The following is a 13,401-nucleotide window of genomic DNA, read 5'->3' as shown; positions in this document are numbered from 1 at the left end:
GATCGTGGTAAGACTCGTTTTCGTCATTGGCCATTCTGTTCAAAGCGTCTGCGCAGGGTCTCTGCCCTTCAGGTGTGTACTTCAACTCAGAGCCATAACCCATCAGAGCTAGTGTCCATCTTGTGAATCTAGTTAATGGTGTCTTTCTGGTTTCCTCGTTTCGTACAAAGAGATAATTTAGTAGTCTTTAAAGGAAACCGTCCAAGAAAAAAATCCATCTTGTGACCAAAAAGGCACCTGTTAGTGCTTCTCCCTCTGTGTTTGAGAAGTTTGGTTCCACTGGAATCAATTTCATTGCGACATAAAAAACTGGATGTGCTTTTTGCGAAGGAAAGCCATCAGTTGCTTTTTGGAGCGTCAGTAGTAAGGATGGCTTTTTTAAGCAAACTGTAAGGCTGTCGGGGTAAATTAGCATATTTAATTCATTTTTCAACTATCCAGAAACTTTAACTTGCTTTTTGAGTCAATGAAAAATCGTCATCTGTAAGGCCATTCAGGGGTGCCTTTGGTAGCAAAACTAAAATCAAGAAATTTGCCTGGCCAACAAACGATTACAGTTGTTTGTTGTTCTTCGGAAGCATTGCACATTTAATTCTTTGAGCTGCTATTCCGTTCATAGAAATTAAGTATAGTAAAAGACGTTGTTTCCTGGTTGTGTCTAACTTTTTCTCATTAATTGTAAAACTTTTTCTCACGAAGAAGACTTAACTGCAAGCAGTCCCATGTCTATCTGCTAGCTATTAGTTACATAGACCAACGCATCGTCTTGAATGATCAAAGTACTCTTGATTCCTTTGAGCGTTGATTCGAAGTAAGTCTAATACAGAAATATATTTATCAAATATTATCGAATATTGAAGATGAGTTTTTCAACTCCTAAGGAAGTCGGCACATCTTTAGTAATTCGAGATGTGTTGATTGCTTTTCATTTGTCCTTTGCCTCTTCGTCATAATCAAATTGATAATAAGCGTCCGAGAGGTGAAGTTTGCCAGACTAGGAGGCCCCAAGGAGACAAGAAAAAATAATTCGATATCCTGTATTTTGTGGTAATCATGAATTTGCCATTGAAATCCAGTCTCAAGCCCTTGCGAAGTTTCAATTCTTCAATGTTCTTTCCCTGTCACATAACTCAAGATTCATCAATGACTTATCCATGTCTGACCGTCTCTTCCAGCTTCTCGTGGACTTTTTTTTGAAGTACAGCTTTTTTCCTGCTTTGTAGAACACTGACCGTAGTCCTGGATTTAAAATCATATCACGAATATATCCCTTCACACAATAGGTCAAAGATCAGTTGTGTTGTCGTTAATACATCAGTTGGGTACAATATAATTTCCAGGCTACACAACTGTTAGTTGTTTTTGTGTGAGCCTGCATCCGTTCCACTCAACGTCACCACAAGTGACCGAAGCAGCATTAATTGATTAACATAATGAGTGTCCGGATGTCTAATCATACTATCTAACTGAATTTTAGCAAGCTCACTTAATTTGCTTGGATGATAACACTGCGCTAACCCCAACTGCATCTGCATCTTTTACCTGCAGTTTTTAGCTAAATTCCCAGGTCACAAAGTCTCAAAAATTTTTTCTTCAGAATAAAAACTTAGTTTCAATCCTGGAGGTGACAAAGCTGAAGAGTTATGGTTTTCACCATTTTTTTTGTTTTTAACACTTAACTGAACTTGGTTGGTAGCAGCTTCTACACAATTCTGAGAGGTGTCCGTCCCATTGTCTCCATCTAGTCCTGAAATTTGATTGTCAATCACCAGAATAGTCCAAGATGAGTTTTCATGTTGCTGTTTAAAGAAGCGTTCAAGCCATTCCTGATTTCACGGGGTTCTTCCCCTCGGTTTTGAAGTGTTGCAATGTGTCATTAGTACCCTTTGCAGGAACGCTCCAATGAAACGTCGGGACTGGGAATCTATGCTTGAAGATCCCGCTTGATTTTCTGAACTGCCTTTTCTTTTAGTCCATTAGCTTTTGAATGAAAGACGGGTGATTTCATTTTCTTATATGCCAGTGATTGATAACATTGTTGACGATCCCCAATTACAAACTCTGGACAATTATCAGAAGTTTTATGTATTCCGAATCTTGCAAGGATTTTACTAATATTTTGACTGTTTGATGTTCAATTTTTCTCGGTCAAATTTCTATCAAGTCTCAACCCGCGTCAAAACTTACTAAAGTATTTTCTTTCTCCATCACATAACTGAGTTTGTTTGGAAAGAAATGAACAACACCTCTGATCCTTTCATTGTGTACGTTCAAAGTGTGTTTGTTGTTTGAATCGTTTGTCCGCTTTCTTCTCTTTCATTCTTTCTTCTCTATCTGTGGGTAGTTTTGTTCCGCTAGAGTTAGTTTCCTCGAGACATATATTACTGGATGCGCTGCTTGCGAAAGAAAGCCGCCAATTGCTTTTTCGGAGCGTCAGCATTAAAGATCGCTTCTTTATGCAAACTGTAACACTGAAGGGGTGGGTTAGCATAAAGATAGTATTTTATGTCTTCAAAAACCTTCTCTTGCCTATTGTCTCTATGAGAAATTGCTAATTCTAACGCCACTCAGAGATAGCATTTTGGTTGCAAAATTGAAAATCATTCTCTCATAAGAAATTGCTGACCCAAAAACGATTTGCGTTGTTTGTTGCTGGTTGATAGCTTAGCACCTTTACTTCCTTCAACAGTTTTAGCATCTGCTGCTGCTACGTTCTTAGAAACTGAGAATCCCAAAAAGCAAACGTTATTCACTGGTTTTGAGTGCAATTTTTTCTCATTATTTTCAAAGTTTCTCTCACGAATACCACCCTTAACTTCAAAATTTAGAGTGTCAAAAGGTTATTTTTAGTTCCATAAATCAACGCATCGTCATGGAAAGTCACAGCAACCGTAATTCCTTTTAGCGTTGATTCAATGTAATTCGGGAAGATTGAAGAGTTTTTCAGCTGTTGATGAAGTCAGCACATCTTGCATAATCCTTGAGATATGCTGATTGTGTATATCTCCACTGCCTCTTCGTCAAGTTTAAAGTGCTAATAAGCGTCTGAGAGGTCATGTTTTCCAAAGTAGGAGGCCCCATGGAAACATGAAACATTAATTCTATGTCTTGTATTAGGTAGTCACCATGATTTTGCCATACGAATGCAGTCTCAAGTCATTTCGAATGCGGTCTCAAAGTGTCAGTTCTCCGATCTTCTTTCCCTACCACACCACTGGGGATGCTTTAATGACTCATCAATGTGAGACCATCTGTTTTAGCTTCTCCTTGACATTGTCTTGAAGAGGTAGAAGTATTTAACTGGGCTTGTAGAAAAATGGTTTCAACTTCACATGAGAATTGTATCTCCTCAAACAGCAGGCAAGTGATCTATTGTGATGTTATTCAAACCTCGGTTAGATAGAACATAACTTCCGAGTAGTCCGAATTATGTACCAGGGTAGTTGCTAGTGTTTTTTGTGTGTACCTGCTTCCGTTCCACTCACCACCACAAGTAAGTTATCCCAAAAGCATTACAAAGGTTCAGATGTCTTATCTTTTTATCTAATTGAATTTTACCAAACTCTGTCGGCCTCTTAGATGATATCAACGTACTATCCGCATCTATACATTCATTTTTGATCAGCAGCTCTTTATTAAAATATTTTCCCAAATCGCAGACATGTTAAAAACTTGTTCTTCAGCATAAAAACTCTTTTCTTCGATTCTGGAGAAGCCTCATCTGAAGAGTTATGAATTTCACAAAAGTAAATTTGTCACTTACCTGAATACCTTAACTAGCCTGAAATAATTAGCTGAATACTTGAACTTGGTTGGGATTTGCTCATACACAATTTTGAGAACTGTCCAATTTTATCACAGGTGTTGCGTTTTCGTTCAAAACAGGAGAGGACTTACTAGAATGTGTCTTACCTCCACATCTACTTCACACGTAGTAGTTTTGCGAGTCGTTACAGTTTTATTTGGCTTCCGAAAAGTCTTTGAATTTGGACCCAACTTCTTTCACAGCACGCGGTTTTTAGCCTGCTGGAGAACTTGCAAAAGCAGTGGCTTGGCTTCTGTACTGTAAGCTCTAGGCGAGATCAGTAACAAACACCGTTGGTTTTGCTCTTATACCGTCTGATAGTCAATCTAGTATTATATCATCTGAAGATTTGCCTGCGGGTCTCCTATAACTGAGATTAAATTTCACCTTCTCCTCTTCGGGATTTCTGAGGCAAAAGTTCTGTGCTTCTCTAAAAACCACGCTAGATAATCATTGTCGGGTTCAACTACTTGATCTTCAGATAAATTTAGCCCTTTCTGCCATTGTCAACCTCTTCGTTGAAGAGTTGTATTTATGATTTAAAACTCTAATTTCTTTGAAGGGAGTGCCTGTTAGTTTAATAGGGCTCAGGAGGTTCCTAAGTTAACGTAGTGCATCTTGTCCGAACGTCCTCAAAGCTATTGTTGTTTCTGACTTTGTCCTAAGCGAAAACTACGCGGTACAGGATTCAGCATTCCGCATGCCTATACAATGTCACTTTTAAAATTACCTTAAAATTGGTTCGGAAAATCTACAAAATATAGCTCGTATTTATCGTCCTTATATATGTGCAAAATATAGCAAAAAAGATTAGATTATCTATAAGTACTTTACATGATTGACATGGGGAAAAATTTAGTTCGAGATCCCGGGCGCTATCTCCATTATATTTATTTTTTGATAATTATACTTGGCCTCGGAGAAAATTGGAGGTGAGTGCATTGATAGCAAAATTGTATTTAAAGTAATTTTTTATATTTGTAGCCATCACTTATCGATAAATCAAAGCAGTTTTTCACTAAGTTCTTTTAATTTCTGCAACTCTAACAGAGATAGTTTAGGTTTTCTCGATATTCATTTAAAACCAGCACAAATTGGTATCATTCTGATTAAGTCTGAATAGATTGAAGAGAAAACGTTTGTTAGAATTTTCAGTATAAATGCTTAAATAAATTCCTTGTACTTCGTTTTTCAATAAGAAGTTGAATTTTACTTTTTCTTCGAATTGACCGCTGAAGGCAACCAGTAATGAAAAATGCAATGATAACAATTTAACGTCCTTTTGATTTTCCCTTATTCGGGCGTTGTACTACTTAGACTTTAAATAACGTAAAATTGCTCCGAAAAAAAAGAATGATTGGAAGTAGCTTATTTACACAAGCACAATTTTTTGATGCCGTCTCGTTTGCTTAATATTAGCAAGTTCCTTCAAATTTGAGCTAATTTGGTTAATAGTTGTTACAAACAAGCTTTATTTTTTCATTCACATCCTTGCCGACTGAATTCTGAATAATTTAAAATTGGACAATTATACACCGGATTTTCAGCAACGCCATTCTTCGTCTTCAATTATCTCTTAATTAACACCATGTCCTGAACGCTATCATTCTCATTAGAAGGGTTATACCATTCTGGTTGATGATTATGTCGAAATAGACTGAAATGGGTCATTACAAAATTGACACTGAGTGTTATCAGTCATTATCATGAATCTGTTCATGGAAAATCTCCTTGGTTGAAACTTAGTTACCCACAGCGAAATAAATACCTTGTTTAAAACGCCTGAAAAATCCCACTGTGACTTTTGGCTTCAATTTAATATACTAACATACGTAAGAATAGAAAGAGGAGTTATTTTAGACCTGCAGAAGAATTGAGTCTCTTAAAGGAATGCTTTTCGATGAAGATTTTCGTTTCAAGAATCATTTGCAAGAGAAAAAATTGATTTAGTTTTCGCATTGTTAAAAAGTGTGAAGAGTTCATGCTCAACTCTACGAGTGAGCCCCACACAGTCAGGTTTTCCGAGCTTATTATTGTTCAATCCAATTTGATCGCCAAATCTGATTGAGTTGAAAATTTCGATTGCTGACGTGGTGAATTTTTCATCGAACCTTACTTCACGTCTTTTACGTTCGGGTACTACTGATTTACTTTCATGAATCTCTCCTCTCATTGGATGAGACTAAGCACGAATTGCTCACTCGCACACCGGTCACAACACACAGTAGCTCTCATCATCAATCTCTAATTTTGACAGATGTCTGCTTGTGCTATGAAGAACTGTGATAATCTATTCTTAATTCACAAAAACAGCGTATAAGCTAAAGTAGCCATATCAAGAAGTCTCGTAATAATTAGTAGTATAGGAAACTAAGCTAAAAGTAATTCATCAATAACCAGTCTTGATAAAGAAAGTACATAAAATGAATGCCCTGATTTTAAAATATGATGGAGCCATTATATGTGAGCGAAACACAGCACGGGTGAAATATTACAGCAACAACAGCTGCGCTATCGCTATAATAAAAGTTTTTGCTATGAACAAGTTAAAACCAAAACGAAAATAATGATTCATGTAAAGGTGGCAGTAGTACAAAAGTACAGTAATAAGTGAGGTAGCTATAATAAGGCCAATATTCAAACTTAGTTATGGTTCATAAAATGTAACTAACATGAAATAATAAATCAACTCAATCGACTGAAAAAATACAAACATGAGACCACAAACTGTGATTATAATGAACTAACTGCCCAAATGAAATATTTCAGGTCCGCCATTCTATCGAAGAGCAAAGAATCAGTGCGCAAGAATTAGACAAAAACCACAATACGTGAATTGCACGCTCGAAAACAGCTATATATTTTCTTCCACTATGTTGCAACGCAAGCGAGCGTTTCAAAAAAATTCGAAATTAAGTTCAATTTTAAAAATGTATAGAAATGTAGGATAATTCAGTTAAAGCGAAAAAAATACATTGACAATCAAAGAATTATTTTGATGATCATTTGCATGTTGAGATTTCTTCGAACGTTCGTTTGCGTTGCAATTTTATGATCATTACTACAAACCAAATCCAAAGACGGCGTTGAAAATTTTGATGTAGAACATTGAATGTATTTTTTTTACGTTAGCTCTATGAGAAAGTTTTTGAAGCATTGTTTTTGTCAAGTCAAGCTTTAACTATATCTCGGGTCGTGTAAACTGAAAACATGTGGTTCTGTTCTGTGAATTAAAAATCATCGCTTTTCGAATTCTGCACGTTGATGTGTTTGTAAGTATGGAGTCCTTTATGCTGGTCTGAATTGAACGACACAACCAAATTAATCTTCCCTTTTTTCCTTGGCTTGTATTCTACTCTATAGCTACATTCTATTCCAGGCTCTAATAGTTTCTGATCGATTTCCAGACGATCCCTCGAACTGAACCCGGGAGCGTCCAGACGAAAGTATCCACCCGTCAAGGCCGATGAAAATCGGTTTTTGAAAGAGAACTTCAATTGTATGGGTACGCCAACTATGTAAGGTTCTTGGCTTAATATTTCAACTTTAGGAGGGGGCGCTCTAAGGGGTATTTCCTCTTCTAAGAAACCCATATCTGTGGCTTCTTTCAGATCGTACATTACAGATATCTTTATAATACTGCCACTTCTTACAACACTTTCATATTCACTGCTTTCAATCCGTCCTTTGAATACTTTTTGCTCTGGTAACAGCAGTTCACACTTGTGAGACTGAACGTTACATATAAACTTGCCATTATAGCCATATACACTTGCCGTAGCGTTAAACAACGCAGTTGCCCTTTCCATATCTTTTAATATCAGCTTTACCGTATACTCTATAGGCTGTCCAATTATGATATAATCCTCTTCGCAGTGGAACTTCATTTTGACTTCATCTTCGTCTTCGACATTCTCATAAATATCCGGTTCAGTTCCAAAAGTGACTGCAAGTCTCGTTTGATATCTTTCCTCTTCCGATCCCTCTTTATGTTTGTACTGATCTGTTATATCGTCGACATCGTTACATCCTATAGCTTTTGTGACAACCATTCGTCCAACATGTTTCTTATCTATCTTTTTGATCCTATAGTTCCCGTCTGAGTCTTCCCGCCAGTAAACTCGATCTGCGTTCACTTCAGCGAAAATGAACCTGGCGTCGTATGGGAGATATACAGCTCCAGATTTAATGGCGTTTAGGGAAGCAGGTCCAGCTTGAAAACAACCGTCACTCATTTCCTGAGGAGTTGCATCCAAAGCTTGCCAACCATCACAACCATCAGGAAGATCTGGTCTTTTAGTCCACATTTCATTCCATAAATGGAAGTTCCACACCGAATCATCCGACTCTAATCTATTCCCATGTCTATCATGGAATATATCGATTACTAAATTATTTTCAGTATCATGCGCAGACCTGATATTAGTGACAGAGCGACACGGAATACCTAATGCCCTCAGGACAGTTACAAGAACCCCTGAGAAGACCCAACATTGACCATACTTGACAGGTTTTTCGGTTTCCAGATACTGCAACAGGATATCAACAGATCCAGTCCATTCCGAAGGATCTGTTCCGCCGGAGTAATCTCCACTCCAATCTCCTTCTATCACTCCGTTATCATCTTGCGCATTCACTAACGCTGTCATACTTCGACTCACTAAAGTCGCTGAGCTCTTCGATGTCGGAGTTAGCGGAGAGCGCTCTAATAGAGCTAAACAGCATTCTAGAACTCGCGATTCAAACTGACCGAAAACCCATCCACATCCTTGAGGTTTTATTCGCCATGAATTAGCTATAAATACTAGACCAGTATCACTTAGTATATATTCTTCTTGCTCTTCCGGACATTCCATATAAACTTGGTCATCTTTGCAGAATGGGTTGAATAGGATTGTAGCTTGCATTTCGACCTCTTTAGCGTCTATTGTGAATTTGATTGTCCATCGGCCAACGGCGCAGTTAGAGGGAGGGGTTAGTTGATAATTGTTTGTTTCTGAGCTCTTGGTTTCAAGTTTCCAGCCTGCTAGAGTTGGTTTATCAACTGTGAGAGTGACCTCTGTTGCCACTTTTTTACCGCCTGGTCAAAATTCAAGATCAATTGAGTACGTAAACGGGTCAATGTAGAAAATTTAAAGATAGATCCGCGTAGAGAAACTCAATTCTAGTTGAGACAGCACGGATACAAAGCACCTCACCAAAAAAACATGCTAGCTAGAAAGAACCATGGCGATTATCCTTTTTCAATTGTATTCTGCAAATTATGAATCAACAACGCAAAACGAAAAACCTATTGCATTAATTTGGACTATTTCATCTTAGCGCGTAAATTATTCTCGTTGTTAAATGGTGTTTAAAAGCATTGAAATTTGAGATTATCTGTTCTAGCGCGCTAAATATGTTTCAGGGAGATATTTACACAAAATCAAACTGACTTTAAACGTTTCTGTTACGGTAAATTTATTTAGTAGGTTTAGACGAAAAAGGGAACCAAAAACAGGACAAAGTGCTTATAGAGAAGAGTTGCAACGAAAATTGTGACCTAAATTATTTCACAAAGGAGCTAGTAAGTTCAATAAAGTTAGCGTTCAAGCGCAGCCCGAATACTCGAAGACCGCAAAATTCATTGGATAAACCACAACAAAAAATTGTGCGGTTGTGGAGAAAAATTATGCAGTAAAATTTGATGACCCTGCTTGCATTGTATTTACTTGCTTTTGCTCCATTTTTAAATGGTTAACTTTGCTTTCAATCAGTGAACACGGCAAGGCAGAAATTCTTAAAGTTGACGATGAGATTTGAATTCAAAAGCTTTAATAAATTATCCACTCGGGTTTTTATGAGGGCAGAAAAAACAGGTGCTTAATAACGTAGAATGTTCTTTCCATAAATATCAAAAATGAAGCCAGCTTTTTACGAGATCAATGGTGTCATGCAAATTGTTAAATTTTTTCACAGCACGGAGTCTGGATTCCAAATTCCCTCAATTGTAAAAAAAACACAATGACAGTGTAATCTCTGTCATCAAACAATCAGCGTCGGTACCAACAATACCAGCAAATGACATCAAAATTACTTCAATTTGAAAAACATTGCCGGCAGATTGCGGGAAAATAGCCGCGATAAACGCTTGTGGCCTTCCATGAATTGAAACAACTAAAGGAATAAGATCAACAACCAGTCCTTTAATAGACCAATAGACTTTTTGGGTTATATTCGGACTGTCAATTTTATGACACATACGGTCTAAAAAGAAAAACCCTAAAAGAACTTTTTCAAAATTGATATTCGAAATGAAAAACTCAAGACTAATAACCAAGAATTAGGGGATATAAGTTTGGCACTACTTAGATGCACACTATTGACTAGTAAATATTCATAAAATTTAAAGTTCCATAAGTGAGATCAGAAGTCAATTTTTTGAGTGAGGTAAGTCACGCAACTGACCTAAAAGCAGAAATGACGTCACGTACACAAATTTTAACTGCAAAGCAGTTAAAATTTGAAGCCATAGAAAAAATCAATTCCAAGAAGTCATGTCGATGAGTTCTTGGCTTCAGTGACTTTTAACTGCAAAGCAGTTAAAAGTCACTGAAGCCATAGAAAAAATCAATTCCAAGAAGTCATGTCGATGAGACGACGAATTAAAAAAGCAGGACAAGTCCTGGCGTACAATTCACAGAATTTTCATTGACTAAACAAAAAACAACTAGAACTAGAACGGACTATAAGTGAATTGGGAAAACCATTTCTAAAAAAATCAGATAAAAAAACAGAAAATCAATGTCAAAATGCCGCATGTGAACAAAAATCCACTAGCGAGAAATGGAAATTTGGCTCAAACAACAAATAGGCCTAGAATTAACTATGAATGGATTGGGAAAACCATTTAGAAACAAATCCAATCCAAAATCGAAAAAAACAGTACAAATCAAAGTGAAATTGCCACATGTGAACAAAAAACCACTAGCGAGAAAGCGAATTTTCGTTCAAACACCGTTTTCTCACTCTACTTTCAAATTAGAGCAACAAAATTTCACGCCACAAAACCACTCAGTTTTTAGATCCACTTCCTGGTTCGGCGTGACCAAAATCACTACTCCAATTTGACCTCAAAATTCATGAAAATGTGTGAACAGATCTTTAAAAAAAGACAGCGCCCCAATTCAATTCAAATTCCTTGAATTGTAAAAAACCACGATGTCCCCAATAATAGCCGCTATCGCTTCGCGGCTATTACAAAAGAACAAAATTCGATTCCCGTAAAAAGCATTGACAAAACTAGTAGCTTTGGGATAAGGGAATTGACAAACCAAATAGTCGCTGTGAGTCTCTTTGTGGATGCTTGGTTCCAGCTATGTAGACTAGCTTCACTCCATCAATGGGAGCTGTAGTAGTGATATTGATAGGAAATCCTCGTCTCACAATCAAACTTGGGTTTTCAAAGCTGTCTGTATAGTGCGCCTTTCTGTTCATTTCCAAATTCAGATTTATACAAGGATCATCTAAGCGTGGCTTCTTCTCTGGAGATTGAGACATTATTAACCTAAAAACAACCGGTTTCCTGTAGGGCCGGATTTAGTTGTGCTCCAATGAACCAGAGGATAAAATGGCAGCGAACCAATAAAACTTAGAAATGAAGCATATCGACAAATTTAGGACATTCATGTACACGTGTTCATCAAAGAGCTTACAATAGCGGTACAAAGTGGTCGACCGAGCGTTGAATTGTGGTAAAATGGTTTGAAGACCGCGTGAAGGAAACGAAGTTGTCATTAGATCTAATCTAATACACCAAGTATCATATTGAGACGAGCACATGTAAACACACTCAACTTTGCCTGGCGTTTAAGTCTCTTTGATCTTATGTCCGAATTGACCCATGTTATACTTCCTAATCTGCTATAATCACAACTGAGTCCACTTCCAAACGAAATTATATATTTCTTGGGACTGATAATTATGAAAACAATATGTCATTATTGGTAACTATAGTCAAGAAAACAGAATATTGAACAGAACAGAAGCACTCGTACATGTGCCTCCGCACAGCTACGGCTGATCTTTCATGCAATGAATTTTTTTTAGAAAAACAATGTGGATATCACATTTCGAATACTGTTAAAAATCGTGAGTGATGATCAAAAACAAGAAACATAGCTGGCAGATTGCCAGAAAATAGCCGCAATAGCTTCGTAAACCTGCAGTCTCAAAGAAATGGTAAAATAAAACAGAAAAAAAATTAAAATACCGAACTGTTGTATTTTAAGAATGTTGAACTTATTGCTGATTCAATTAGCTGCCCTTAAATACCACTCCGTTAAAGTGACATACATTCATTTGACCTTATCTCTTTAAATTGAAGTAAAGAAAAGTCAATTTCAGAGTAAGGAAGTCATTTTTGAGAGTGATGTGACGTGCGATGGAAAATTTAATCACGTGAATGAACAAAAAACACTCTCCAAAAAGAGCGAAAAATGACACTCGCAATTCAGTTGAAGTTGCATAAAAGAATGCACAAAAAGCAGATTTGAAGCGGTGACTGTCATATGGTCGTAACAAAAATCCTGTTGAGGAAATAAAAAAACATAGCAGGACAAATCCTGACATACAATTCAACGAATTTTCATTGAATAAATAAAAACCTAGACCAAGAATGGACAATGATTGGATTAGGAAAACCATTTAGAAAAAATTAGATCCAAAGAACAGTAAAAATCAATGTCAAAATGCCGCATGTGAACAAAAAAAACACTAGCGAGAGGGCGAATTTGTGTTCAAACACCATTTCTAACTGTACTTTGAAACGAGCGAAAGAGCTTCACGCTGCAAAACCCTCTGTGATGCGCTGCAGTCTGTTGACCTCAAAAATTAAAAAAAAAACTGTATATTAACGATAAACGTGTCATTCCCTTTTGAAAAAACTTAGCTATTACGAACAAAATTCTGATAAGAGAAGCTGTAACACTCCGGAAAAGAGCCTTTTATAGGTTCCTCAAAAGTTTGTTCGAATATATTGTAGTAATTTGCTGAAAAACATGTTTCAACTTCTGAGTAATCTAAGGGTTTTCCACCTTTTTAGGCTCAGCCATTTCCCCAGCCAGGAACCTCTTCTCGCGTATATTTATACTCCCAATTTTTTATTATGTTATACAAAAGGTGCTCAAGATTGATTTCATTTCCATTTAGAAGCAACGCCGTTATACGCCAAAGAATTTTCCGAAACTTCGATCAGCAATGTTATCTTGAAAACTTGAATAAACAGTAATTTTTCAGAGCTCAGATAATTTCTTTACATTTCATGCTCATTGCTTCTACCTGAAAGTGTCAGTTGGTTAGCCAAGTGTCGTCAAGGACAACGAACTCACAAACAAATTTTAGACCTATTCTAATCTATATAACTTTTATTTGTACGAATAAATATTTGAATTTATGAAACATCTTGGTTTAGAAGGAATCGAATCTTAGTCACTATCAAACAAATTACCAGAAAAAGACGCCTGGTCTCAAAACTAAAATTTTTCAACTTTTTCATCTTGCTTGCGTTGAAATTGTTTGTGCTTCAGCTCATTGGGTGAGACAAACAACTAAGATAT

General features: G+C 36.8%; 1 protein-coding gene across 4 annotated transcripts; it reads right to left on the bottom strand.

Annotated features, from left to right (window-relative positions):
- Positions 1-6,088: 6,088 nt before the first annotated feature.
- On the bottom strand, positions 6,089-11,373 carry LOC142349273 (protein-glutamine gamma-glutamyltransferase K-like). Of its 4 annotated transcripts, XR_012760811.1 has the most exons (3): positions 11,119-11,373; positions 6,875-8,885; positions 6,089-6,676 (listed from the first exon to the last, which is right to left on the bottom strand). XR_012760811.1 is itself a non-coding variant. In XM_075400724.1 (2 exons), the coding sequence occupies exons 1-2, from the start codon at positions 11,342-11,344 to the stop codon at positions 7,036-7,038; spliced, it is 2,076 nt and encodes a 691-aa protein (XP_075256839.1). In that variant the 5' UTR covers positions 11,345-11,373; the 3' UTR covers positions 6,820-7,035. The 4 variants fall into 4 exon arrangements, 3 of the variants coding, with proteins under 3 accessions (XP_075256839.1, XP_075256840.1, XP_075256841.1); XM_075400724.1 differs by lacking the exon at positions 6,089-6,676 and having other exon boundaries at positions 6,820-8,885; XM_075400725.1 differs by lacking the exon at positions 6,089-6,676 and having other exon boundaries at positions 6,820-8,831.
- Positions 11,374-13,401: the final 2,028 nt, after the last annotated feature.

This window comes from Convolutriloba macropyga, chromosome 11, assembly GCF_964194025.1.
Source record: "Convolutriloba macropyga chromosome 11, txConMacr16.3, whole genome shotgun sequence".
Lineage (NCBI taxonomy): Eukaryota > Metazoa > Xenacoelomorpha > Acoela > Convolutidae > Convolutriloba > Convolutriloba macropyga.
Note: the sequence above shows the minus strand (reverse complement) of the source record. Positions and strands in the feature narration are given on the sequence as shown.

What these genes read in the sequence shown, in the direction of transcription:
- LOC142349273 (XM_075400724.1), bottom strand. Translation starts at nt 11,344, where the DNA reads ATGTCTCAATCTCCAGAGAAGAAGCCACGCTTAGATGATCCTTGTATA. An exon ending in AGACTCACAGCGACTATTTG is followed by an intron (nt 8,886 to 11,118) that starts GTTTGTCAATTC and finishes AATTTTGACCAG; the next exon opens with GCGGTAAAAAAGTGGCAACA.